This window comes from Durio zibethinus, chromosome 26 (genome assembly GCF_047325235.1).
Source record: "Durio zibethinus cultivar Kanyao isolate XHJ-2024 chromosome 26, ASM4732523v1, whole genome shotgun sequence".
Lineage (NCBI taxonomy): Eukaryota > Viridiplantae > Streptophyta > Magnoliopsida > Malvales > Malvaceae > Durio > Durio zibethinus.
In genome coordinates, this window is record NC_143187.1 from 1,982,864 (window position 1) to 2,010,702 (window position 27,839).

General features: G+C 31.2%; 4 protein-coding genes and 1 pseudogene across 8 annotated transcripts; all 5 read right to left on the reverse strand.

The window, feature by feature from the left end:
* Nucleotides 1-2,276: 2,276 nt before the first annotated feature.
* On the reverse strand, nt 2,277-2,963 carry LOC111275443 (EPIDERMAL PATTERNING FACTOR-like protein 8). The gene is made up of 2 exons (XM_089755810.1): nt 2,640-2,963; nt 2,277-2,539 (listed from the first exon to the last, which is right to left on the reverse strand). Exons 1-2 carry the CDS (start codon nt 2,714-2,716, stop codon nt 2,278-2,280), a joined length of 339 nt encoding a protein of 112 aa, XP_089611936.1. The 5' UTR covers nt 2,717-2,963; the 3' UTR covers nt 2,277.
* Nucleotides 2,964-4,939: 1,976 nt separating this feature from the next.
* On the reverse strand, nt 4,940-6,951 carry LOC111318534 (26.5 kDa heat shock protein, mitochondrial-like; annotated as a pseudogene). The gene is made up of 2 exons (XR_016334197.1): nt 6,139-6,951; nt 4,940-6,046 (listed from the first exon to the last, which is right to left on the reverse strand). The product of XR_016334197.1 is annotated as a 26.5 kDa heat shock protein, mitochondrial-like (transcript).
* Nucleotides 6,952-7,753: 802 nt separating this feature from the next.
* LOC111274438 (uncharacterized) lies at nt 7,754-12,720 on the reverse strand. Of its 3 annotated transcripts, none has more exons than XM_022859089.2 (6): nt 12,389-12,720; nt 12,186-12,253; nt 9,857-10,113; nt 9,599-9,689; nt 8,300-8,408; nt 7,754-8,221 (listed from the first exon to the last, which is right to left on the reverse strand). In XM_022859089.2, the coding sequence occupies exons 2-6, from the start codon at nt 12,188-12,190 to the stop codon at nt 8,168-8,170; spliced, it is 516 nt and encodes a 171-aa protein (XP_022714824.1). In that variant the 5' UTR covers nt 12,191-12,253; nt 12,389-12,720; the 3' UTR covers nt 7,754-8,167. The 3 variants fall into 3 exon arrangements, with proteins under 3 accessions (XP_022714824.1, XP_022714825.1, XP_089611605.1); XM_022859090.2 differs by having other exon boundaries at nt 7,875-8,221; nt 8,300-8,366; nt 12,389-12,716; XM_089755479.1 differs by having other exon boundaries at nt 7,875-8,221; nt 8,300-8,366; nt 9,857-10,118; nt 12,389-12,715.
* A 3,406-nt stretch (nt 12,721-16,126) lies between these two features.
* On the reverse strand, nt 16,127-17,089 carry LOC111318535 (cytochrome P450 family protein). Its single transcript, XM_022921395.2, has 2 exons — nt 16,657-17,089; nt 16,127-16,577 (listed from the first exon to the last, which is right to left on the reverse strand). Exons 1-2 carry the CDS (start codon nt 16,793-16,795, stop codon nt 16,336-16,338), a joined length of 381 nt encoding a protein of 126 aa, XP_022777130.2. The 5' UTR covers nt 16,796-17,089; the 3' UTR covers nt 16,127-16,335.
* A 5,527-nt stretch (nt 17,090-22,616) lies between these two features.
* On the reverse strand, nt 22,617-27,687 carry PLDALPHA2 (phospholipase D alpha 2). Of its 2 annotated transcripts, none has more exons than XM_022859093.2 (4): nt 27,457-27,687; nt 27,151-27,250; nt 23,735-25,634; nt 22,617-23,321 (listed from the first exon to the last, which is right to left on the reverse strand). In XM_022859093.2, the coding sequence occupies exons 2-4, from the start codon at nt 27,241-27,243 to the stop codon at nt 22,888-22,890; spliced, it is 2,427 nt and encodes an 808-aa protein (XP_022714828.2). In that variant the 5' UTR covers nt 27,244-27,250; nt 27,457-27,687; the 3' UTR covers nt 22,617-22,887. The 2 variants fall into 2 exon arrangements, with proteins under 2 accessions (XP_022714828.2, XP_022714829.2); XM_022859094.2 differs by having other exon boundaries at nt 27,453-27,687.
* Between the last annotated feature and the right edge of the window lie 152 nt (nt 27,688-27,839).

Consider the following 27,839-nt stretch of genomic DNA (forward strand, 5'->3'; position numbering starts at 1 on the left):
TACTCCATTTATCTATTAATTTTTAATATTAGCTTTTTTTTTTTTTACTTTTGAATGAGATAATTTTATACATTTTATCTCTTTTTAGTTTTTAGTTGTTAGAGATTTTATCTAATTTTTTTTCATTACTAATTGTTGGGGAATACCACAGCTCTGATACCATTTGTTGGGCTAAAAGCCTCAAATCCAATCACACTAGCGGAAGCGAAATCAAACAATAAATCAAACAGACAAGAGACAATAATTTAACGTGGTTCGATCCAACTGACCTACATCCACGGATGAGAAACAAGATCCACTAGTTGTAGAGAATTACAAACATACATCAAATCATCAACCTCACTCAACAATCAATACTCATAAGACACTCTCAATCTCCTCTAGTCTTATGGAGTATTCTCAACCTAAACAAACACAAACTCAAACCCTTGTGCACCATTTCAACATAACCAAACACATACTCATATGCTCTCATACACCATACCTATGTGGACCCTCTCAATCTCTTCTAGTCTACTCACAAACAAACATACACGCCCATAAGACGTAGAGCCCCAATACTCCTATGAGGTGTCTATCCCACAAAACCCTACAACTCTCTTACATCTTTTTCTCATACCTAACCCTGTAGAGACTTCACCTATTTATAACCATACAAACCTGCCCATTAAGAATCCCTCTCCTCTTAGAATTCTTCTTATGTAAGTCAAACTTGCCTATTAAGAATCCCTTTCCTTTTAGAATTCTTCTCTTACAAGTCAAACTTACCTATTAAAAATCTTCTTTCTCTTGAAATTCTTCTTTTGCTAGTCTTCTTGTCCATCAAGCAATATTTGACAAATCTCTAACAAATCTCTTATGAGATTTGAGTCAATATTCCCAACACTAATAATAGATGTAAACAAGTTAAAATTTTTTAGTTAAATTTGGAGTTTATTAGAATTTGGCACAAGCTTTTACTCTCTTATTTACTTTTCATTTATAGTTTTATTCATGTTTAATATATAATATATGGTTCCAATTCTATTTGTTAAAGAATGCAAATTTAATTTGTACTACTTTGACCTTTGTGAATACAATGAAAGGATGAACACCATCTATCTAAAAGTTTGCTATTCTTATTGCGAGTTCTAGATGTCTTGCACCAAAGCAAGGGGAAACACCGAGCAAAAGTTTATATGAAAAATTGATTTTAAGTGAAATAAATTTCTATCATTTGGAGTCAAACATTATTTAATTTTATATAAATATCACTATTAAATAAGATACAATGCAAAGCCTTTTTCTTTATATTATGTAAGTACATATTGTTCTATAATATTTTTATTTTTTCATTATTTTACATTGAAATTTTTTATTTTTTATATAAAATTTATTAATTATATTATATATAATTGAGTTATATATATATATATATATAATTGCTATCCGTGCATCACACAGGCTTAAAATTAGTTAATACCTGAGCCATGAAATTTAATCCCATTTTCCATGTTGTTCCTGCCAACTGAAGGGGTTTATGGCTCAAGCAAAAGTAAAATCTATTTTTATTTAAAAGAAAGTGACCTTTCGGGGATAGAAGAGATTGTAAGTTAAAGGTGATTGCAGAAGTTAGTTTAATTAAATTTCGTATTTTAAATTTTATTTGGTTGATCTATGTGAATTCCTAGGCATGTATTAAAAAAATGACTATACATGTTCACTTAATCCTCACTGGCCTAGGTTAGGTCTTAACCTGTTTAACTTGCCTAAAAAAGCAAGATTTTACCAAACACATGTTTTACCGGTAGGATAATATATATCAAGCTACTCATGGCAGACAAGACAGATAGTGGAGGTTCCTGTTTGTCTTGTTCCTGCTGCAATGCCAGTGTCACTATTATCTATGAAGAAACATCGAGAATCGACAGAGGTACAAATAATTGTTTTCAGTAACTAGCATCTGATCAAGGAAAGCTTCATGTATCCATCTTTATAGTTGAGTTGAAAGGCAGAGATGATCAGTCGTTTCATGCGACAGATTTGCATGGAATTGGATAATTGGAACACGCTAGGAATCTGAAAATGAATAGAGGGACTGCAAACATCTAGATTTTCCATATATACAGTAGGAAACTGAAAATTGCCATACCATCTTCTCAAATGGCTAGCAATAAGAAGATTAACCTGGTATCTATAGTAGTAGTACTGTTTATACATATAAATAGCAGGGTTTAATATATTTATAACTTGGAAGAGCTGGATGCTGAAAGAAATGGTGTGTTGTGGGTCATATGATCAAGGTTGAAAGAGCTTATCCCCACATTTGCATTTCCATGAGAGGAGATAATAGCTTTCATCTTCATCACCATGATATGTTGCTCTGAAATTCTTCCATTGGTGGGAAACAATGACTAGAGTAGCCATGCAAGGCCTGCAACTCAAGCACTTGTTCACACAACCAGGAGGCTTTGACCCCAACACCATATTACTTTGCTGCGACGAGCTCTCACTGTGACCTGGGTTTAGTGCCCCAACTACAAAAGAGATAACAATAATACTCAAACCCTGAAACCGAAGAAAGAACCCAAAGGAAAAATATATAATTGCTGAAACAGAATCTCAATAGTTTTAGGATTTAATTACCTGCTGATGGAAGCAGAAATGAAATATAGAAAACGAAAGCCACGGTGACTGCAACTTTAAGGTCATTGGAGTAGATTCTTGATGGAGCCATCACTATTTGGAGAACTTTGGTGTGATAATATACTGGTTGCTTAATTGTAACGTGACAAAGTTGGTTGTTGTGAGGACAGGGATATATATGTTGAGACAGAGGGAGAAAGAGTGGAGATGTTTTGAAGAGGATGTGGGACTGGGTGATTGATACAGGGAGTAGAATTGACGAGCTTTCCCATGAATTTATATACTGTGTTTGAAACAATTTGAAGGGCTGTTGCCTGTAGAAAAGGAGACATGTCTGCGGTGCAAATGGTTTGTTCACCAATTAAAAGCGTTTCTTTGTTGAAAAAAGCAAAAAAAAAATGGTTTTGTTGGTCTTTTTGGGAAACTGGTTCACTTGACTTTAAACACTTGAACGACTTACAGATCATTTTTGACCATCCATTATCTCACCCTGTCACCTAACTGGCAACAGAAGAAGGTAAAAGAATCCCAAAAAAAAGTGTGAAGATTAATAAACACAAAATTTTGTTATTTTATGGAATTATATTACTCGATAATGGTAGCTGGCTGGACCGAAACTTAATTTAACTGGATCATGTAATCAGTTTTAATAGATGATATTTAGTAGATTTAAAGTTTAATTTTCAATATTTACAATTCTTTCGCATATCTTCAAGTTGCGGTTTTTTTTATTAAAAAAAATAATAATAATGGTAGCCGGCTTAATTCAACCAAAATTTCAGGGTTTCATTGTTCAATTCTGTACCAAATTACACAGTTTCTCACCTCATTTTCATATGCTACTTTTTTATTTTCAATTTAAAAATTGCAGAGTAATAAGTAATGGCAGATGAGAGTAATTGTATTATCGTGCACAGACAGCAAAATGTTCCATACACACCCGTAACACTTTTTTTCCCTGTGAAAGCAACCCAACGGGAAGCTGCTTTAATCTGGGAAATTGCCTTTAATATACTGTTAGAGTGATATAGCAATATCGAAGTTTCTCAGGTCCTCAGAAATCTCCTGTTTGTACTAGAAATCAGCATTGACCTAATCGCCTTTTGAAAACTGTGCTTCATCTCTGAAGCTTTTCAAGTACTACTCATTTTTTTTCACCTTTCCTTTTCTCTCAGGTAAATGGTACCCCACATTCGTATATTAAAAACTTAAGTATTGTACTCGTAGAATGTAAAAAAAAAAGTACTACACTAGTACTAGCATGTATAATCAAAATGTACACCCGAAATGAAATAAAATGAAGACAAGACGGATGATCCTTTTCTTCCCTCATATGATCAGTTTCCTGATTGCAAAAAAAAATTAAGTAAAATCAGCTTTACAACATGTATTTGGGGAATTGGCATATGTTGTTAAAACCATGCAGTGAGTATCTCTAGGGGGGACTGAGAAGCAGACTGAATTTTCAAGCTACGCCAACCTTTGCAGGCATGGTTAACAGCAAGGAAAAAAAATACATGTGTGGCCTGTAGGTACAAAGGGCTATATATATGTTAGCTAGGTTACCCTTATCAGGTTCAGTGTCCTGGTTTCAGAAGGAAAATCGAACTGCTTCCTGGAAGCAGCACAATTACTTCCTTGATCAAAATTCTTATTTCGTTTTTCTATTATAATATATGGACGGACTTAGCACATTGTTTGGTTTTAGGTTTGTTCTTAATTTTGATAAATATGAAAACTCAACATGGGTTTTCATCTTCTTAGCAAGAACTGACCCTTCTTATCTCATAACCATTAAATCTGACCTTAATTCGCATGAATTTAAATCTAATTTAGCATTGCGGTTGAAATAGGTTCTACGTTTTCAGTCTAAAATTTTGGTTTTCAAATTTAAACCAAAAAACTTCGCACCATATATTTTTTAAGTAAAAAAAAAATGTTTAAGGTCGAAAATCATTATATTATTTCTATATTTTTAATATTTTATTTTTTCTCTCTTGCTTGCATTGCTCTATTAGTGGATATTTTAATTTAATAAAAAATAATTAATTTAAAATTTATTAAAATTATAAATGTCATTTATTATATATGTTTTTGGATTTTATTCTTTTCAATATAATCTAAATAACTTTATTATTATAGATGACATTCCAATGACATTCCAATTTTAATAAATTTACTTATTCTTAATCAATTGCGTGATTTTACTTTCCTTCAAAAAATTAAATAAGTACAAAAAATAACTAATAAAAATAAAAACCATTAAATGTAATATAAATTTGAATACATGATGAATGTGATCAATAATGTTTCCTGCAAGATATTCTCATATAGTCGACATATATAGTACTTACTGGTTGAGTTGTGTTTTGCCATTATTCTCCAACGGCCAAGGCCCAGAATAAAATCAAGCCCATGAAACCTGCAATCTAAGAGAAGTCTACGTGACTTCACGGCATAAACGTCACATGGCCAAACAAGGTCTGACCCACGGATCAGACAAAGACAAACGAATTGACCAGCTGGATCGCCGTACAGCTACTAGCGAACAGCCAGTAAGGCCAACAAGTTCCTTCTTACACACCAGAAAGAAACAAATGTTCTTATCTGCTGAGGACGATCAGTTCAACTACTTACCATTGAGAGATACAGTAGTAACTTCATTTTCAATTTTCTTTGCATGAGGTTAGCTGCTATGATAATTGATCGAAACTGGGATTCAAGTTTTATCTGTCGTTCTTTTTTACATTGAACGAAAGAAGTACTGACTTTTAATATTTGTGTTCTATTCTAAGATTATATCTTTTTTCTTTGAGAGAAAAGTTGAAATTTTAAATTTTTACTTGCTGTCCCTTTTTATACTATGTATAATGTAATTTCCTTTTTCAACACTTTCAAACTTTTTATTTCTCATTTTCAATTCACACAAACTCATTCATCATGACACACAACACAAGAAAACACCATCAGAAACAGTAACTGTACAATCAAGTTCATACATGAACCCGTCATTGGATTTGAACTTCCTTCACATCCCTTTCGGGTTGTTCGGTTCTTGGAATGATAATAGAAAGCACACCATCCTTCAACTCAGCCTTAATTTCATCAACTTTTGCATCATCAGGCAGCACAAGGCTTGTGTTATAGTATCCATAGCTCCTGACAGACCAGTGCTAATCGTCCGATCCTTCTTCTTCTTCCTCCTTATGCTCTCCCTTTATGGTTAGAACCCCATCATCAATGGTGATCTTAACATCCTCTTTGGTCAGCCCTGGCACGTCGTACCGCAATTTGTAGCAGTCATCTTGCTCTTTTACTCTCCTCATCAGCTGCGAAGGTGTCAAGTTCAGGTTGTCGAACAACCTGTTTATGTTTTCAGTAGCTTGCAAGAGTGCATTCCCAAGGCCCGATGGGAAGAATTCTAAGAAAAGGAAAAAGAATCCGTTGATTTATTCTTAATTTGTAATTAAAAAGAACAAGGAAAGGAAATCAAGGACTAAAGAGATGATATACCATAAACTTCAGGAGCATAGTCATGTTGTTTATTCCTCCAATTCCATAGACTCCTCTTGTTTTTCCTCCTTGGGAAAAGCCTGAATTTTTTTTCACCTCCAGAAACAGATACTTCTTTGCCTTTTTTTTTATCATCAGAGACCTTTCCGCTAGCTGTTGCCATAAACCTCTTCAAAATCTCACCATTCCAACGTTGCGTTTGCACCCCATCAACACTCCTCTATCCTAGGTTATGACCCAAAAAAGATGATGATGAAGGAGAAGAAACCCTTTGTTGCAAATTTCTCAAAGCCAAACGAACCAGTGCCATTGTCGTGAAGAGTTAATGATATGTTATGTTCCCAAGTGTTGGAAATTAAGTTCAGACTGAGACAGTGGTGGCACTTTTGTTTGTTTCTGTTTACGTTTATGTTTGTTGTTGTTGCCATCGAAGTGTCAGGAGGAAATTTAAGGCAGTGTTGGCTTGTTGGGTTTTGGATTTTGGACGATTGGCGGAGTCTTCTGCGAGCTTCTAGGAGCCGGTGGAGACACATCGAAAAAGTCACACCCATATCAGCGTATTGAGAGACAGTTGTCGAAAGATAGTTCTTGGACCTTCTCAAACATTACAAATTATTACTATTGAGGAGTGACCTGGAGGGAATGGAATCTGAAGCTGATGCTGTGTCTTTTTCTCACTTTACAAGGGATCTTTTATTTTCATATGACCCTAAGAATTCATATCGTCGTACAAAATATTATATTTATATTATAAATTATATAAAAAATATATATTTTAATTTATATCAATATAAAAATATAATATATATTTTTAAATTTATTTATGATTTTTTTAAAATTTAAATTATATTATTTTTATATTTTTATTCATATCATTTCGTATTATATTATCTTATTATATTTCAAATTATTAAGATTATTTTCATCTTTTTCTTTATCTTGGGCAAGTAATATATGTTGATTTTTAATCTCTATTTATTTTAAAATTGGAAAATAAAAAATAAAGTTCCAATTTCATTAGAATCAATTTTTTCATATAAAAAATTAACTAAATGCCTAAAATAACTAAAAATTCCTTAAACTTTATCATTTTATCTAAATAACTCTAAATTTTAAATTTACATCCAAATAAATCTTTAACATAAATCAATCTTTGATTTAAAATAAAAATTTATCTAAATACAAATTAAAAAATTTAAATTTAAATGAACACAATAAAAATATAATTTTTTTTAAAAAATAAAATAATTAAAAGTTTTTTTTTAGTCTAAAACTTTCATATTAAGACTCATTCTAAAAGTAAAATTAGATAAAAAGCATAATCCTCTCTACAATTTCTCCCTACGATCCTTTGGGTATTAATAAGAAACCATCACATATCAATGCCGAATTCCCTAGCAAGTACCTTCTATTTCTTGCATATAATCCCGCCCAGACTCTAGCAACATATCCCGTTTCCCAAAGGCAGATTTGTAGGCATATAGAGGGGGAAAACCTCCCTGTTATTTCATCTTAATTGCACAACTAATGGAAACCAGAGTAATTGGTCCTTGCTCGCTATCATAATTATATCAAAATGAGAAACAGTCTCAGAAAGGTAAGATCCTATGGGACATACTAAACATGTTGGACATTTCATCATCACACTTATTCTGTCAGTACATGTTAAAATTAATGAAAGCAACCTGATACTTTCCAATGGGATTGTATGGTTACTGATAACCTATGCAAGAAAATTTGCAAAAAAAATTGCTGCCTTAAACACCTGAGGCAGCCAGTAATTTTTTGGATTAGCTCCAATCCAATACAATGGCATGTCCCAAAGGCCCCTTGAGTTGAGGGAGAAAAATGACAAAATAGAAAATAGGAAGCCACAGGCAGACAGGCAAGACCCTGAAATTGTTACAGTTGACACACAAGCCAGACTACGCTCTAATGCCTTTTCCCTATTGGAGCAATTAAAATGTTACAACAATAAGATCAATATTAATATCTAACCATCTTTCAAAAGAACTTGTTATACTGTTGATCAATCATATAATCCTTCCTCCTCCCAGACGTCCACAAGAAAATCTATCATTTCCTGTCAAATTTCATGACAACACAAATCGGGTAAGCAGGCAGTTTATGATTCTATGAGCATGCTGGCACTGGGACTTACAGCAAGAGGAATAGGCTGAGGGAACGGCTTGTTGCTTCCAAGTAAACTTTCGTAAGTTGCATTCCAACTGCAAAGCCAGAATTGTTTAACCAGGCACAAACAATGAGTGCTGACAAGATAAAGGAAAAAGTTCATAAATGATCAAGGGGTTATGTCCCAGAAATGGTTTACCTCAGCACACCCAAAATTCCATTTCGAAGTTTACTACCTAAAATACAGGTTCTATTTGCTAAAATCAGGATACTTGATACAACTCTCAAGGTACCCGAAAAATTATGCAAGTACTAAGCATTATTGCAGGTATCACTCGTGTTTGTGAACATACAAACATTAACCTTTTCCCTTTTGCTTCTTTTTAATCTTAAAATCTTATGAGCTACTGCAATGAATGCTGGGAAACCAAATGTCAACATAGCCATAGAAGAAAGATGTGACTTAACAGAGAAAGCCAATGTCAACAGGTGGAATGAAAGACCAAAGAAGTCATAGACAGTAACCTTAAAAATGAACCTTACTCTACTGAGCCAATACAGGATATGGTAGTTAATAAAGCACAGTGGAAAGATATGATTCTTTTTAATCTTCAAATCTTACGAGCTACAGCAATGAATGCTGGGAAACTAAATATCAATATTCGCAAAGAAGAAAGATGTGACTTAATGGAGAAAGTCAATGTCAATGGGTGAAGTGAAAGACCAAAGAAGTCATAGATAGTAACCATAAAAACGAACCTTACTTTTACATAGCTAATAGAGGATATGATAGTAAAGCACTGTGAAAAGATATGATTCATACAGTCAATAGCACATAGGAAAGGTTATTGTCATTATTGTATTTATTCTTTAAACAAATTTTAAAGTTTAGTAGCACAAATCAACCTTTCCATGTTAAAGCCTGCCAAAAAGTAGGAACAATTAAATCTGCTCCCTTCCCCACAAGATTCGAAGCTGAAAATTGAATTTGTAGAAATAAGGATTTATTCTCTTAAAAGAAATGAAAAATGATGATAAAACAAAGGTCACCACTTGAACTTAGCTAAGTGGAAATTGATTCATGTCTTGTAATTCCAAACAAAATGCTCGCTTAGAGGCATTCTAGAATGTAAACAATATATATAAAAAAATAAAAATAAAAAATTTTAACACCCAATATATTTTTTTTTCTAAACTGCAACTACACAAATCTGGACAAAGATCATTTTCCAAGTGGATGAGAGTTCATAGGAAGAATAGTACTTGAGATCTTAAAGTCATGAGAATAATAGAAACACTAATTAAATATATTCTGAGAAGAACTCACTTTAGTTTGGGTTCTTGAACCCGTTGCGGCTGATTTTCAGATTTCTTTTTTCCTACCCAGCGCTGCCTAGTCTGATTCCAGAGAAGAAGGCCTGCAACCAAGAGCAGTTATAAGATGGTTCAAATACAGTCTCATTTTGTTTTAGTGCCAGAGGGGGTCCAAACAGGACTATCCAAATAGGAAGGTAATCCTAATGAAGTTTAAGTGTTCATAGAGCTGTCTAATCCAACCAAAGTAGTTTAAGAAATGAGAACTTGCCATGATTTACAAATTCCGAGTGGGCATTAGCATTTGCAGCACTGCCATGGAGATCAAGTGTCTGGTTGCTTGTACTGATTGATGAGATGCTTCCCTGTGACAGCATTGCACTGTTATCCATATCACAAGTGCTAGTGGTCCAGAAATCTTCTGATATATTGTTTTTCCTCACTCTCTGTTCTTGAACTTTTAATCCTTTTGATGATTCATTCACCGAGTGATTGAAAGTGGGCCTCTTATAGCATCCTAGAAAACCACTGCTCTGTTACAAATCACACATGATCGTATAAATGATTAGTACCAGCCACCAAAAACTATTAAAGCTGGGCTTAATACCCTGATTATAAGTTCATCAGGAAGATACAAATGATAATTACATAAATTCAGAAGGCCACAAGAAAGTTATGTAAAGTATAATAAACAGCACAAGAAGACGTCAGTTTCAAAATAACATAACTTGCTAAGAGGGCATAGGAAACAAGCCACCACCCAAAATAGCCAAAAGTACATAGTACAATAACAACAACAAAGCCTTTTCCCACAGCATCCAGTAAGCTAAATTTCGCCATTGTATTCTATTCGGGACCATATCCTAAGTAAAATCATTCACAGCAAAGTACTTTCCGATAATTTCCTCCCATGTCTTCTTTGGTTTCTGTCTCCCCTTTTTTAGTACAAGCATTCTCCATTAAATCACAGAATCTAACAAAAAGCATTGACAAGCCTTTTTCTCACATGTCCAAACCAGTTTAAACATATGTCTCATTTTATCTTCAATTGGCACTAGCAACCCCATTTCTTAACTGCAGCCATCTTCTAGTCCTAACTGTTTGCATATCCATATGTCCATTTGGAGTATCCTCATTTCAGACACACTAATTTTTTGTTTACTTTGATACTTAAAAACCCAACATTAGCTATCATAAAGCAACACTGGTTTTCAAGCTGTCCTCTAGAAATTTCACTTGAGCTTAAGAGGTACTTTGCCCACACAACTTCTAAAGCGCTTCTCCATTTTAGCCACTTTACTTGTGGCTCCTGTGAGTAACATTTCCATCAGTGCCACCTCATTCTACATGATTGAGCAAAACTACAGAATCTGTTCAATTTGCAATAGGATTTGTTCTCCATTTTTTATTGTTGCTCCATTAACATTCCTTCTTTTCTGAACTCACATTCCATGTACTCTATCTCAGACCTACTTAATCGAAAACCTTTTGTTCTAATGTTTGCCTATAGAACTCAAGCATGTGCTAATTTTAGTCTCATCCAGCAGAGCCATATTACCAACAAAAAGCATACATCAAGATACAGTACTTCTGATATACCTATTAGGTTCATCTATTACAGCCTATTACTAAGCAGAACTATTCATAAAAATGCAACATTCTTAAACTTGAACCCAAGCTTCAACTTGTTGGAATAAAGCTAATTCTGTATAAAACCTACAGAAAGGCCCCTCTAAAGAAGTAAGCTTCCCTTCAAGGGACTGTTCTGGCAATTTTATCTGAAAACTCAACCAATCAAATCTATGACTGAAACCATGCATTGACCTTGAACAATAACGCCCAGCATTGTGGCTGGAATACTAAGAAAAATATCCCTCAATAATGGGCTCAACACATATAACAAATTAGAAAATGAAACATTGGTAGGCCATATATTATCAATCTTAATAAAAATCAACGATGATAACTTAATACAAAAAGTTATCTATTACAGCAGAACCCCTAGACAACATCAGAAAAATCCACAATTACTAACACTAATAAGCAGCACATAAAACTCCATGACTATATCAAACATACCAAAACCAGTAACTCGTAATCATGATTATTTGGAAGGTGAGAAAACTTAAATCCATCAAAACCTAAATCAACTTTTGGTTTTCCTTTCCCAAACACAACCATAGTGGTTGCAAAGACACTAGATACGACACAAATTAACAATCAACATAGTAAATCCTACAAAATCATATTATTAAAGAACCAAGCTGAGCATGCCAATTCCTTAAGAATAAAAAAAGAGGCAGGATGAAAACAAATATTCAAATTGGGTTTCAGTTCTTTTCACGTAAATGTTCACAAGTGAATGTTAAACTCAAGACTTAAAATGTGGAATATACAATTCTTTTCCTCTATTGTCCAGGCAACTTATAAAAATAAGTGTTCCATTTACTCAAAACCCACATTAAACCAACCAAAGAGGATTGCAATATACAAATATATCCAACCAGCAAAATAAAAATAAATAAATAATTCAAACTTGACAATGAAAAGCCCCATGAAATAACAAAATCGTAAGAGAAAAAAAAACCCAGAAAACTTACCCCATATATACAAAACAAGAACGACCAGAAGCTAAAACAGATCTGCAAATCAATGGGAATCTGATTTCCTGAAATGAAAGATCAAGATAACCCTCGATGAACCAAAAAACAGTGATGGAATTTACGAGAATGAAACAAAAATCCAATACAGACATAGCAACAAAAATCGATTAATTATTCTGGGAAAAAGAAAACAAATTTACCTATCAAATTGGGTTTCCTTTGTTTTATTTGGTGTCTATACCTTTCCCTTCCCTGAAATCAAATCTTGAAAATTGCCCCTTCCCCGATTATGTCTTTCAGACGTGGTTTTGGCCTTTTGGAGTCTTTTATTTTCTCTTTTTATTTTAAATTTTTTCCTCTTCTTCTCAATCTTCTTTTTTAGTAATTTTAGCTAATTGAAGGAAGAAGAAAAAAAGACGAAAAGAAAAAAGAAAAAGTTGAGAAAAATGCTATAGATTAGAGAGTTCTTAGCTTCATCTTCCCTGAGGTGTTCCTTCTTGGTTATCCAGCACCAACTTTGTGTCCAATAAGTGAATAAATAGAATATAAATATGTGTATTTTTATTTTGGTGGCTCTTTTTAAAATTAAAAAGATTAAAATGGACTGTATTTCTTTTTTTTTTTATTTACATAATTTTTAAAAATATATTTACAATTAAATCAAATTACTGCCTTTTAAGAATTATTAATACCAACTCTTGACTTGCACGGAGACAAAAATATATATATTATTATTTTTTATTTAAAATTGTTAAGGATTGAATTATGTCGTTAGAACTAACATTACCTTTGATTGGATTCATTCCGCCGCTATTTCAATATTTCATGGAATAACCATTCAATTCGTATTCCCTTTGGATCCGGAATAGCCATTCCAGTGATTGGATTAGTCTCTTCTAGTTCAGGAATAAGATCATTGTTATTACTTTTTAAAATTTTGACAAATACACAAGCATCAAGAGAGAGACAGACATTGGAATATATTTTCCACACCAATCCGGTGCCCAAACATCAACGAAAACTGCAACCAACCATCAATGTAGTAGCCTTCTTGGAGCACTGATAACCACATTTGACCGTTGTTTGCATGAACAAGATATTCTATCAAGCAAATCTGACCATGGCAGTGGTCTTCTCATGGCGACGATAGTCGATTGTTAGCAAAAGGCCGGATTGTCACAATGTTGGTCAAATCTGGTTGTTGGAGAGGGGTTTATCTGTAGCTGATAATCAAGTTTGGGGAGAGGAAAAACATAAGAAAAGGGAAAAAAAAAAAAACTTCATAAAATGAAAGATTATAAAAATTAAATAAATTTATTGATCAATAAATAAAAATTATATTTATCTTTATTCAAAAATAAAATTACATTTATTTAAAAATATTAATTTTTTATTATAAAAGAAAATGGTGCTTTTTTTATTTATTCTTTATGTATTCTATTTTTAATTTTAATCATCGAAATAATATTCCTATACCGTTCAATTTCAACAACCAAATTATAAAACAGTTATTCTTTTTCTATTATTTTCCAACAAGATAACTATCTTTCACTCTTCCAACAAAATAACCATTTTATTACTTTTCTATTTATTTTATGAACTAAACTTAAAAATAAAAATTTAACATTTTATCAACACATCGCATGATTGTTAGTAAATAAAATTTTATTTTACTTGATGAAATCTTCAACTTCAACTTGTTTATCATTTTTTTAACCAAATATAAATTAATTTCAAACTTTTAAATGCATAAAAATCAATTGTACTAAATAAAAATACCAGCAAAATCATAATCAGATATTTAAAAATACACCTATTGCGATTTTAACTAACATTAAATAAAGGCAGATGAAATGCACCCAACATTTTTGTAGAGGCATTATTTCAAGAAAGAGTTTCTAAAGAAGGAGAATAAAGAATTTTCAACATTTGCATGCTTGCATATACCCAAATCCAAAATTCAAAGCATGTAATATTCTCAGAACAATCACCCAAGTTTCGAGGTAAAGTTTTAAGACCAAAGTAGGTGATCAAGTCAACATAAACTATATTACAGTTATTAAAAACTAGAAAAACAATATATATATATATATATTTGCTCATATTAAATTCCAAACATGCAACATATATGCATATAAAGAAGTGGAATGCATAATAGACACCGACTTGCAATATAATATTTGCATAAAAAAAAGGGTGAAGTAGCTAATGGCTAATACTAATGATTTATGGTTGGTTATCAATTTAAAGTTGACACTTATATAAATAACGTATTTGTTCATATTATATAAGTTTTTTTTTTTTTAATAAATGAGAACCTAATTTAATGATAAAAATTATAAGTATTAAGATTTAATTTTAAAATTAATAAATATTATTTATTAAAAATAATTATATAAATCAATTGAATTTAATAATTTTTATTTCATATAAATTTGTAATTAGTTAAGTGAATTTGTCAATACTAGAGATGATAATGGGTCGGGACAAGATGAATTTTTGTTCATCCCTAATTTAACTCGACTTTATATTCATAAAATTTGAATCTGACCAAACTCAATTTTTTTTTTTTTTTCATATTCGAATCCAATCCGATCCAATATTATATAAATCATATTCGACTCGATCCAACATAAAATTAATAAAATATTTTTTTAATATAAATATAAAATTATATATATAATTAAATAATTAATTAAAAATAACTTATATATATATTGAACCCCAATCTATTTTTTTTTTAATATTATCCAACTCGACTCAATCTTAAATTTGATATAAAAAATTAATCTTATGAATCAATTTGAATTAAAATTTATCAAGACGAATTAAGTTGTTAACTTTAAGCAATACAAATAGAAAAGGGTTAAGATCCAATTGTTTAGCTATTAAATAGATGACCATAATTCATAAAAATAATAAATTCATGACCATAATGTTTGAATGGAGCCAGGCCAACCACTTGTCCACCATTAAATTAATTTTCCCATCTTAAATAATTAATTTTGATAAAATTAAGAATTTTATGAGGAAAACTTTTTACAATAATTTTTTTCCAGTCCATTGAAAATATATGTTAACTATAAATTATTGTATTCAATATAAAATATTACTATAAATAATATCTTAATAATTAATTTTAAAGAATGTCTTTATACTATTAGTTGGCAAAACTCTAAAGTCAATAATCAATAAAAGACCCAAAAAAATAGAAAATTAAAAGGAAATGGTAGTATGGACCAGTTGGTCAAATTAGTTGGGCTTATTTGATTTCTTCTATGATACAACTATCAATAATTGAAAGAAATTGAAGAATTTCCTCCCTGGCTCAAGCCTCCAGGCAGGCGAAATGGCAGTCAACCTTTGCCAAATTACCAAAAATTATAGTACCATACTAAATACAAGTAGATGTTTAATGTGGTCCATTTTTTTTTTTTTTTTGCTTGGTCCACAACCTCCTAAGTAAAACACCCATCATGTGATTGTTGATAAAATCAATAAAATCTTGTGGGTTGAAATGAGTCGTCTAAGTAACTTAGGTACCCCACAAGATTTGTTATGCCAATTTGTAATTGAATTGTTCATCAGTAATTTCATTAAATATCAAATTTTATATTAATAATTTAAATATTTTTAAAAATATTACTTTCATATCATATATCATATTTAAAATTATCTTAATAAAAATAATCTAATTGTTAATGGAATTGAGAAGAAGATTTCTTTGAGATCTTAAGCCGTCACCGCACCCATATATTAAAATCACAAAATTTTTTGACCGTAACCAGCTGCAGCATAAAGTTTGACGATTTTTTCATTTCAGCCAAATTGAATTAAAAGCGAATATGACCATGTTATTGGACCCCTTCCCAGAAATTTCTGATTTCAATCGCAAATTTTCTTGTCAAGAACATAGCAATGTAATAATGAAGAAAAGCTAAAATCAGAAGGCTGAAATTTACAACCTTTGCCTAAAATTCTCACTAAAGACCCATAATTTGGACAAATTTTTATTATTTACAATTTAAACAAAGGGGTAAAAGAAAAACAAAAGCCCACAATTTCAGTGTCTGCAAAAGGTAAAAGGAAAAGTGAGTGAAAAAACAAAGATAAGAGGGAATCAAGCTTGGACTTGACAGCGCAGTAATCAATATGAACACTCCGTTCTATGAACACGGTCCCTGAGAATTCCATTGTACAAAGCAACCCTATTTGCCGGCATTTCATTTCTGCAAAATCTATCAACTTTTGTTGATGTTCCTGCTGTTACTGTTGCCGCAATTAACTTCTTCTGTTGCTCTTTTCTATACTCTTCTCCATTGCCGCTTGTTTCCTTCACATTCTCAGCAAACTTCACTTTCTTCTTCTTTTTATCCCTTTTCTTTCCCTCTACAAAAATAAACAAAAAAATTCAACCAAAAAAATCATAATTTATGAAGAAAAAAAAAAGAACCCCATCGGTTCATACCTGAAGACAAGCAAGAACGAAGGGTTTGTTTAGGAGGAGGCAAAGCTTTTTGCCTGGAAAAAGTAAGGAAAATCAAAGTGCTGGAAACAACCATGGCTGTAGCTAAGACCAAACCCTGTGAACATATTCCAGACGTCATAGTAGCAGGACCTGACAGGAAACTGTAAAGACACAACCGAAGAAAGATGGGAGTTAAAACTAGCCTGTTGTCTTTGTACAAATAGGTACAAAAGAGGGGTAGGAAATAATAGGGGTACGTAGGTGTGAATATATAGATTAAAATATAGATTAAAATAAAATTAAAAAAAAAAAAGTTGAAATTGAAAGAAAGAAAGAAAGAAAGAAAGAAATAGGCGTGAGAATCTGGAGTTCTCTGGTTTGGTTTGGGATTCGGTATTTTGTAAAATCAGTGCACCACACGGACAAGGCAAAGTGAAAGGAAAGGAAAGGAAAGGAAAGGAAAGATAGGAGGAAGGAACATTTGGAAGAGGTCATGGGTCAACAGGCTTTATGGACTTCTAGAACAAGTTAAGGGTCAAAAGTTTTTTATTTTTTTCTTTAACAAAAAAATATTGCGAATGTGTATTAGGTGTGGAAAGTAGTGAAGATTTGTGGGTGTGGATCCATTGTTGGACACGGGACAGAAATTCGGAGGTCTAGGTTTAAGCCTATATCATTCCGATGTTTTTGTTTTATTTTATTTACCAAGGAATGTGTTAAGTTTTGAATACAAATCTATTGAATATTATTTTTAAAGATAATTGAATAAATTAGATTAAATTTTGAATTTAATAAATTTTTATTTAACTTTTTTTTTTATACTTTGAATTGGGTTGGGATTTTCTCTATATAATTATGATTTGTATATTGTGTATGCATTAAGCATTTAAAAAGAAAAAATTAAGATTATTCTTAGGTTTTACTAATTACAAGTAATTATTTTCTTTGGATCAAATATGATTACTTTATAATTTTTTATTAATTTAACTCCCACAATTTGTGAAAGACAAATTTGATTTCACATTCACGTTCATATTCACATTCTTATGGATGATATATAAAATATCCTAGAAAGGATAGTATTATAGAATTGACTTCTACTCCTAAATTGTATATATATAGTTATACTATTTAGGTTTTACTTTGTTCTTTTTTGTTTACTTTGATTTTTGGGTTGACAAATTTGATCCCAAATTAAAATCAAAGAAAAATTTATATATATATATATACGACCCCAAATTCACATGTTTTTGAAATTAATCATTCAAAATTTAACTCTCGAAGTGCACATTTCTTTATATTGATCTTATGTATTTATTATTCCTCACAAAAATCAAACCTTGATTTGACAATAAAAAATGAAACTTTTTTTTACTCACAAAATGGGTTGGTTATATCTATTATGCTTTGATGATACTGATTTTATCAGAGACTCACAGTTTTAGCTACTAGGCTTACCCTTATCCATAAAGCTTGCTTTTTTTTTATTTTTTATGTACTATCATTAATTAAAATTTTTTTTCTACACAAGTCATGGTACAATCTTATCAATATGAATCAAATGTAACAATTGAGTAAGAATGAAAAAAATTTGGATTGAATTGAATTTGATTTAATTTTTTAGATAACGTATAAAATTATAAATTTTTTAAAATTTAATATGAATTTGATTCATATTTTTATATGATTTAATTTGAATTGAATTTTATTGATTCAACTTAATTCATTAATTTTTATTTTTTATTTTAATATATTATTTTAATATGATTTTTAATATATTTAAATAATTTTAGATGTGAAATAATTATTTTATTTTATAAAATTTAGAATATATATAAATTAATAAAAGTATACAAATTGGTTCTGTTTATTTTTTTTCAATTCAAAATTTAATACGAATATAATATATATATTTAATATTCGAATTTAATTTGAATCAAATAAAAAAAATTAATTTAAACTAAAACCACATTACAATATTGAATTAATTTTTTTATTTTTGTCACCCTTATAATTGAGCGTTTTAAGCCTAATAAACAATTTATATATGCATACAAATTTTTAAAACGAAATTGTTATTAGGATATAGAGAAAGGTGAATATAAAATTAAGTATATTTTAAGTGATTAAAAATTTTTATTTTATAAGCTTTACTTTAAAGTCATCAAAAACATATATATATATATATTATGACCATGATTGCTAAAGTTTTTAAATCAATCAATAACTCAATGTTAGGGATAAGCATTTCATTCTCAAATTAAAAAAAGAAATTACATTAATGAAATTACATGAACCAACCAACATTGAACATTGTAGAGAATGGGAAAGGGTAAAGCGTATTATTTTTTTTATAACTCACCGGTCACCAAACTTGCCAAAAAAAAAATTATAGCTGTAGTGGATAAAATCTCATATCGAGAAAAGTCAAAGATGTTACACGTGTACGGATAGAAGATGGCCACCGCCAAATAACATTTGAGCACCACGTGTCCAACATCAATCATGTGAAATCCGGACGCTTACATACATGATTTTGACACTGTACACGTGTCCGGCTGTAGAAACCTTCCTTTCTTTGGAATCCAACAATCTTTGTCCTTTAACTTATTTGCAGTCAATTTTAAGGTATGTCAATGATTTTAAATAAGATATAATGATAAATATAAAAATAATATAATTTAAAATTTTATTAAAAAATAAATAAAATAAATAAAAATAAAAAATATATTTCATATTTGATTTTTACACTAATTGTAATTTAAAAATTTATATATATTTCATATAAAATAAATACAGTATCAATATTTTTATATTTTTAAATTTTTTTATCAATTTTAATAGTTAAAATTGCAATAATTTTAAGTTTTAAAGCTCTAAGATACATTCTTCAATAAATTATTTTCATTTATGTAATTCGCCTGATGATATTTTTATGAAATTGAAATTTGTTTGGGTCATGTGTTCCAAGTTTGTGCAAATAATCCAATTTCAATTTGGTTTTTGTTTTCATGCAAAAAACGTGAACAATCAAAAGCTACTAAAGTTGTCCTTTCATGATGTAGCTGTGATTTTGCCAAATGGCTAATAGACACTTATCATTATTAAAATGATTTTCAAGTTCTTTAAGTTTATGACTCAAAATTTTCTGTTTGTGAACAAAAAATGTTTCAGGAGATAATCATTTTCAAGTAATTTTCGATTGGTCCCTGTTTTATTAAGGATATGAAAATGGCTAGTACAAAATATTCTCTTCCATAATATTTTTAGGGATGAGAAAAAATTTTTAAAAAAATCTATTTTAAATTATAATATTTAAATTTTTTTTATTTGATTCGATTTAAATTTTAAATTTTTAAATTTTAATTTGATTCTATTCAAATTTAAAATTGACAAATGAAAAAATAAAAAATATAAATTCAACCAAATTATATATATTTTTATTATATCTATATATTTTAAATTTTAACAAAATAAAATAATTATTTTATATCTAAATCTATTAAAATGAATTTAAAATAATATAAAAATAATAATAACAATTGATTTCTAAAATCAATAAACCAAATAAAACAAGTGAAATTCGATTCGAATCAATTTGATTTTTAAGAGAAATCGATTTGAACTTAAATCAAATTTAAAAAATTTATAATATTAAATATTAATCGAATTAATCAAAAAATTCGATCAAAATAATTATCACCCTTAAATAAACTATTGTATTTTTGAAAACATTAATATTTATTTATGCAATTTTAAGATAAAACAGCTTTCATGATTTTTACCAATAAAATTAAACGATTGTCACATTTTTTTTATGAGCATTTAATACCAATCTAACACTGGTAGAATTTAAAAACTTCAAAACAAAAATTTTTATTTATATCAACTTCTTTATATTGTCATTACTTTTTCCAACGAAATTTGATTTTATTGTTGAATTCATGGACAGGTGGGAAGTGATCCATCCAAATCAGAAGGCCCATGCCAACCCATGAAACTGACAAAATCTTACATTTGATTTCAACAACACTAAATTCTGAAGAACAACTTGAGTTAGTTGATTAGATTGATAACTCATCATGATGGGGAAAAAAAATTTTCAAATGAAAAGGGAAAGAACAAAAATTTTTGTTTCAGTAGACCAAGGATTACAACAGTAAATTCAACAATCCCTGTAAAATATTAGTTTCTAATTGTTATGAATGATTTCAGAAGGCCTAGATATTTTATCTCGTGAGCATCACAAGAATTATATATATTTGTCACCTTGGGAAAGTTATGGATGAAATCAGAGAATTAGTCACTCAATCATATCTACACCTTTATTTAAAGTAACCTACCATAGAAATGACAAATTTACCCTTTCAATTTTTGGTTAATAGCTTGACATGTGTCAAAAAGATGATAATACCCTCCCACATATTGACAAAAATACCCTTATTTTGAATGTAAATTACGATAACTTCTCATTTCTTAAATGGCAAATTACTATAATATCCTTTTATTCTTAAATGATAAAAATCACTTTTATAAATATAAAATTATTATAATATCATTATGTCATAGTTACAAAGATATATCTCATATCGTATTAAGCTAAAATTATTATAATATTTCTTTAACTATAATTATGAAAATTATCTATTATCATGATTGATCAAAATTATTATAATATATTTTTATTATAATTACAAAAATACTATTCTATTATAATTGATCAAAATAATTATAATATTTTTTATTATAATTATAAAAATATCCTTATAATTAGTTCATTACAAGTAGACGTATGTCATTTTATTTGAAACTTATAACTATATAATGAAAATAAACCCATTTGAAAATGACAAATGCCCTTCCAATTATTTGCTTATTGCTCGACACATGTAAAAATTTAATATGATGCCCTTGTTTTCCGAATCAACCAAAATTTCATTGGAAATAATTATAATATCCTTTTAATTGCTTGATAATTAAATGCACGTATTTAAATTTATTGTAATATCTCTCTTATAATTAATTAAAATTACTATAATATCTTTTTTATTATAATTATTGAAATACTTCAATATCATAGATGATCAAAATTATTATAATATCGTTCAATTTATTATTGATCAAAATTATTATAATACCCTTTTTAACATAATAAAATTATTAATTTTTTCTTTAAAAAATTTAAGTTGAATGGGTGATAATATTAGTAAGCTTGATTTCATGTATAAATGAGTTTGAATTTGATAATAAATAAATATTATATCAATAAATTAGATTGTCATGTATATATTATTAGATTTGAATTTAATCTATATAATTTTTAAAAATAATCTCTCTTATTTAAAATAAAAGCCAACATCCATCTAATTATAATTGAGTTACACAATTAGAGTATCAATTTTTTTTTAAATTTTTATAAAAGATTATATTTTCTAAAAATAAAAAACCCACAAAATACTAAAAAATAAATTTTAATTTATTATTAAATTAAAAAAATTATTATTTCATCAAAATAAAAAAAGTTTACAACCCCCGCGTGACCGGGTAATTTTTCTAGTTTCAATTGAAAATAACAGAACCAGAAGATTTGAGAGGGAAACACATAAGAATGCTCAGAGTTATCCAGTCAAACGGAAATTGCACGGACAGGATGAACCATCCCAATCTCAAACTAGAATTCTTTCTTTTTTTTTTTTTGTTATTATAATGAAAGGTTCAATGCCATGTTTTGCAACGGCAGCAGAAAACCAGTTACTTGTTTCCTAATGCAGGAGTAAGCTACAAAATAAACAGCATGTTTATTTGGACTCTCAATATGATAATCATCTTTGCTTGACTACCAGCCACCTAGTTGAGCTCCATTACCATAAACTTTCAGCAGATAATGAAAAGTCTAACACAAGAATCACCGATGAGAAATTCAAACAAACTGCTATAGAACTGCTTCTTCGCACACACAGTAGAAAACAACTGATACTAATAATTAACAATAACCACAGAAAACATACAAGGATCAGGTAAACACAGGCTATAAGTTTTATGCCAGTCAGAATCAGAATCACACCATAGCATCGCAGTTATTTAGATTCAGATATGAACACCCTGACAGAGAAATAATAGCAACGCTGCTGCTCAACAGGTTACAACACAATCACAAAACAAGATTTATTGCTAGTACCACAGAACTAGATGAGGTAAGAAGGTATTATCACTTGAGAACGAGGAATATCCCTACGTAGTGAGGATAGGTGGGAGATAATCAGATTTGGCACCAAGAACACGAGCCTTTGTGTCAGGGAAGAACTCAAAGCCTGGCAGTTCAGTGACTGTTCCATCACTAGAAACGCCAATGGGATAGTGGAGCAGGTGTCCAGGCAAGTCTCGTTCAAGTGACTCACTTGAATACAGATCCCAATATTTGTCAGCAACCTGGTTCACCTTCCTGACACACTCCTCACTCTCTGGAGAGAGGAAGGAGTCATGAAGCATGCCAAGGTGCTCATACCACAATGCCAAACGGAATCCATGGACCTGACCTCGGGCTGGTTGCCTAACTGATAAATGATATGGTTGATAGGCTCCCATGGCTATCTCAGTGTCTCTAGCGCCATCCATTGATCGTTGGTTGATGTTAGCTGATCCAATTATTATGTATTCATCATCAACTGCAGAAAACAAAGAAAAGTTAAATGCAGGAAATAAAGAGTAACATAATAAAGAATGAAAGGAGCTTAGTGCTCAAATGAGATTCAAATGAAAAAGCCTTTTTTCTTCATTATTTTCTGCATGGTTATGTTCTATAAGTTACATGATCATAGCTCCTTATGCCAACCTAATTCAAAGGAAATTTTTGTCATGAATAAAACTGTAAGGGATATATTCAGCGAAGGCTTGTATAATTTCATAAAAAAGTTTCAACTTTCAGTTTCTTTCTCCCACTAGTGGTTTTAACAGTTAAGGACCTCCTACCACATCATCTAGTACCAGAAATATAAATTCCCCCCAAAATCAAAACTAAAATTTAATAAACAGTAATACGTGAGGTGTGTGCATTGCGTTTAAGGTTTTCATCACCTACCAATCATCATTTTGGCATGAACATATATCATGAAACGACGTGCCTCCTGGGCTCTGGCATAATCTGTATCAGGCTCCGGTTTTTCAGAAGGTTCATATTCTCCACTCTTCTTCACCTCCCGGTTCCCAAGGCAGAAGAATGTTAAATAGTTTCGAGGATCGTCATCACTACCCTTTGCTCTGAGAGCCTGAATGACATCTCTATACATCATGTCCAATGTCCTTCTCTGCCAATCTAATATTGCCTGAACTGATGCACTCTCCGGGATTCCTTCTGGCCACATAGGGACGACAACATAAACTGTAAACCTCTCTCCTGCCTCAATCTTGCTAACAATCTTAAGTGAAAGCTCTTTTGGAATCAGATGCAAAGCATTAATATCCTCAGGCTTAATGCCATCGGGACTCCATCCAAAGCAGCTTCCAAGGAAATACTGATTTTCAATATAGATATAATTCTTTGCTCGTCGGATAGCATTAATATAGGCATCCTGAATACTTCGGTCAATGATATTATCCTTTCCGCTGACAAGCCCAGCCCTGGCAGCATCCTCTGGTGTCTCAGGGAAACCAAAAGCAGCCCCACCATCAATTGATCTAAATAACTGCACATTCCAAGTCTCATGGTCATCAGGGAATGTAACTGGAGATGGAGGAATGATGATATCTTCAAGTTCCCTCAGCTGAACAAGCACATCTTTACCACCTTGTCGTCTCCATCTTTGCTCAAAATTGAACAAGACATCCCAAGCAATTGGCCCTTCAAGTCGAGAGTGGATATCATGCCAAGGTTCCCTCGGGCCACCTTTGCTGATTGAAGCACCAGTAAAGTTTGGCTGATGGAAATCATCATGATGAGCTGTGTCCAAGGTCCTGAAAAGGGAATGGAAAGGTGTGTCATATCTCCCATCACAAAGATCAATACCTCCAACAAAGCTCACAATTCTTCTTCTCTCTGTATCTCCATTAGGCATCGCAGCATCCACCACAAAAATCTTCTGGTGGTGAGTGAACATGGTAGATATTTGTAAATCCTGGACAAAACTTCCACCATCATCTGGATTACGAGGGCATAAGACACAGTTTACATCAGTTTCCTTGAAGAAATTTTCAGTTTCCTCATCATGGGTGGCCATTAGCCCATCCTTCTTCAGCAAACCAACAGATGTTCTGTCATCCCAAACAAGCATATTAACCCTGACACCTTCACTTGCTTTCTTTTTAAGCAGTTCACCAATAGTGATGTCTCCCCCTGGCTTTGGCCTTCTTGAGTCTCTCACCAAAGGGATCTCAGTATAAACAGACCAACCAGTAATGTAGATCAAGTGTTTAGCATTGGTGATAGCATCAAAAATATCTTCCCAACATCTATGTGGCTCATAATACTTGCCTCCAGCAAGGGGAATTTTAGGAACAAATCCATCTGGGATATGAGCATCCTGGTATAAAGAAACTTTACATCCTTGTCTCTGTGGATAAAATGTATATGGAACTCCAGGAAATTTCTGACTTATGATACCGCGATCCCAGTTGCGGTCCCTTGTCACATCAAAATATTGAAGCTTCACATGGATTTTAGCACCACTTTCTAAGGGATTCTTGTGTTCATCCAGGATTTCAACCCACCTATCCACTTCTTCTCCTGTTAAGAGATCTTCAACAGGTACATAAGCTCTTCCAATCAGAGTGGCTCCAATTGGATTGTCATCCTTGACAGTGAATATTACATTGGAAGCTGTATGGGCACAGTAAATGTGAAAAGACTCGTACCACCTAGGGTTGGAAACTTCCTTTTCTAATATTCTAGTTCTGCCAACTCTAGCCTTTTCAAGATCGATAGTTGCATAAATCTTGGAAACTCCTTTTCCAAAACCAATCGTCTCTTCAACATTTGCCATAAGCTGCAAGAATAATTTCATCCATAAGATAATTAAAGAATAGAAAACAGGTGATATGTGTTAACAATTCAAAGAATGAGAAGGCAAGTTAGAACAGAAAAAGTCATCATTAAGACACCCTCTTAAAGTCAGGAATGCAAAAATTCAGCTTCGAAACCTTACATTGTGAAACAGGCTTATATTGCAGAACAAGGAAAAGTAAACAAGACATGGACCTAACATAAAGAGTTGCCAAAAGAAAAAGAGAAAATCTATTTCTACAGGAAGAATGAACAAAAGACAATTCTAATAAAAAGATAAAAAAATCTTCCTATAATCTTCAAGAAATATAGTCAACTATATGCTTATCTAAGGCGAATAACAATAATGGTATAGAAAATCATATTCAAATAATACAAAATAGTAAAAAATATTGCCAGCATCAATTCAGGTATAAGAGAACAATGTTAATGACACAGGTAAAATGGGTTATTCATCATGCTGATTCCCACTCCAAAAAAGACGGGGAAGTTAAGTAAGGTCTTAATATTCCAAGTCTTTAAGTGTACTGATCAGTGTCTAATTACTACCAGCTCAGAGGTCAAAAGCTATCCATGACATGTTTGCTTCAAAGGCCAAAGTACCAAAAATAGGTACCAAATGCATTTTCAAAGACAAATATTCACTTATCTCATAAGCCCTCACATATGTCTTCCAAGAAACATGTCAGATATATTTCAAAATCAAGAAAATGAATTTATATAATTTGATCACAAGAGTATCCCATTAGTATGCATACACACGCATAGACAAGCAAACATATATACAATTCCACCCGCACCTTCCTTTGCCACTTGCACTAACAACGGTTCTGCAAATATAGATGCTAAATGCATACATGTTCCCCCATATAACTATCAAGACCTCATGGATATCCTAGTACAACAATCCAACAAAAAAAAAAAAAAACAAAGATATTTCTGCATCCTTGGTTCCTGAAAAACTAAATAGTCTTGGAAAGCAATGCTTGCTACAAGAATCTAAAAGCATTTTCATTCTATAGAATCACCCAAATTGTCTCCTATATTTTAAAAGGTCTGTTGTGTCACTGTTCAACAGTGAAACCATCTGCAAACGCACTCATTTTTACTACGATTAGTCTTCAATGCTGGAATTACTGAATGGAATATTTTCAGAGCATGCGCTAGGCCCCACTCATAGGTCCCACAATACAACGTCTAAATCTCATCTAATACTCCCTCTTCTGAAAATAATTCAGAATTCAGATTATCCAAAAGGAAAAGGAAAAAAAAACTCTACTATGTTTTCAAGATCTTATCTTTTGTAACTAAAAAAAAATGCCCCACTACTGATTTCTATGTTTAATTCCAAAAAACCCACAAAATGGATTGCAATTAAAAAACCAAAAGAAATCATTAGTCAACCAAAAATGCCAAAATATAAGTACCTAAAACAATAATATCAGAAAAGAAGTCGAAAAAAAAAAAAATCCTGATCTATCATTAAAAACAAATTATACCTTGCGGAAGAAGTGACCACCTCCACCGCTATGAAGCTGATTAGCTTCATAGATCGTAGCATGTAAAGTCCCGTGAAGCAATATCTGCGCCATTTCTCACCTAAAAGACAAAGAAAAAAAGAAAATTCAGGCAACCCAATCAAGATATTACATATCCACCTTATCAATACTCGAAAAAGAAGGAAAAAAAAATTAAGATCACTCCAAAAAACAGTGGAAACAGATATGATCAATTTAAGAAAATGAAGACTTGAAAAACAGAGTGATCAATTGTGAAACGAAACAGGTAGCTTCAAAAATACCAACTTTGATCTGAAAAGATCTTGTTCAGAGAATTTGATGCAGCACAGTGTAAAGATTTCTCCTTTTCTTTTCTGTGGGATCTGAGCTGATGTTTACCGGGTTTGCATTTATATATGGGTGGAACTTGGATGGAATGTGAAGGATAGAGAAAAGGAAAAAAATAATAATAAAAGGAAGAAGGAAAGAGAGAGAGATCCGAAAAAACTGATCGTAAAGGGCTTAGCGGTGGAGGACACGAAATAGCAGACAATGAAATAGATTTTTATTACATTTTATTTTAATATTTGTAATTTATATAAATGGGTTTGATGTTTCCTAGAATTTCACTATGGCAATGAATAAGAAGAAGAATTTTGCTATTGTGTCCTTTTTGATATTGATGGGAC

Excerpts from the sequence above, each read along its gene's own strand:
- LOC111275443 (XM_089755810.1), bottom strand. The coding sequence starts at position 2,716 with ATGGCTCCATCAAGAATCTACTCCAATGACCTTAAAGTTGCAGTCACC. Across the intron at positions 2,540-2,639 it reads GTTTTCTATATTTCATTTCT|TATTATTGTTATCTCTTTTG; the intron begins GCTTCCATCAGC and ends TCAGGGTTTGAG.
- LOC111274438 (XM_022859089.2), bottom strand. Across the intron at positions 8,409-9,598 it reads GTTCAAGAACCCAAACTAAA|CACTCATTGTTTGTGCCTGG; the intron begins GTGAGTTCTTCT and ends TTATCTTGTCAG. Across the intron at positions 8,222-8,299 it reads CTCAGCCTATTCCTCTTGCT|GAAATGATAGATTTTCTTGT; the intron begins GTAAGTCCCAGT and ends GAAATTTGACAG.
- LOC111318535 (XM_022921395.2), bottom strand. The coding sequence starts at position 16,795 with ATGACGTCTGGAATATGTTCACAGGGTTTGGTCTTAGCTACAGCCATG. Across the intron at positions 16,578-16,656 it reads TCGTTCTTGCTTGTCTTCAG|AGGGAAAGAAAAGGGATAAA; the intron begins GTATGAACCGAT and ends TTATTTTTGTAG.
- PLDALPHA2 (XM_022859093.2), bottom strand. The coding sequence starts at position 27,243 with ATGGCGCAGATATTGCTTCACGGGACTTTACATGCTACGATCTATGAA. Across the intron at positions 25,635-27,150 it reads GTGGTCACTTCTTCCGCAAG|CTTATGGCAAATGTTGAAGA; the intron begins GTATAATTTGTT and ends TTATTCTTGCAG. Across the intron at positions 23,322-23,734 it reads TCATGCCAAAATGATGATTG|TTGATGATGAATACATAATA; the intron begins GTAGGTGATGAA and ends TGTTTTCTGCAG.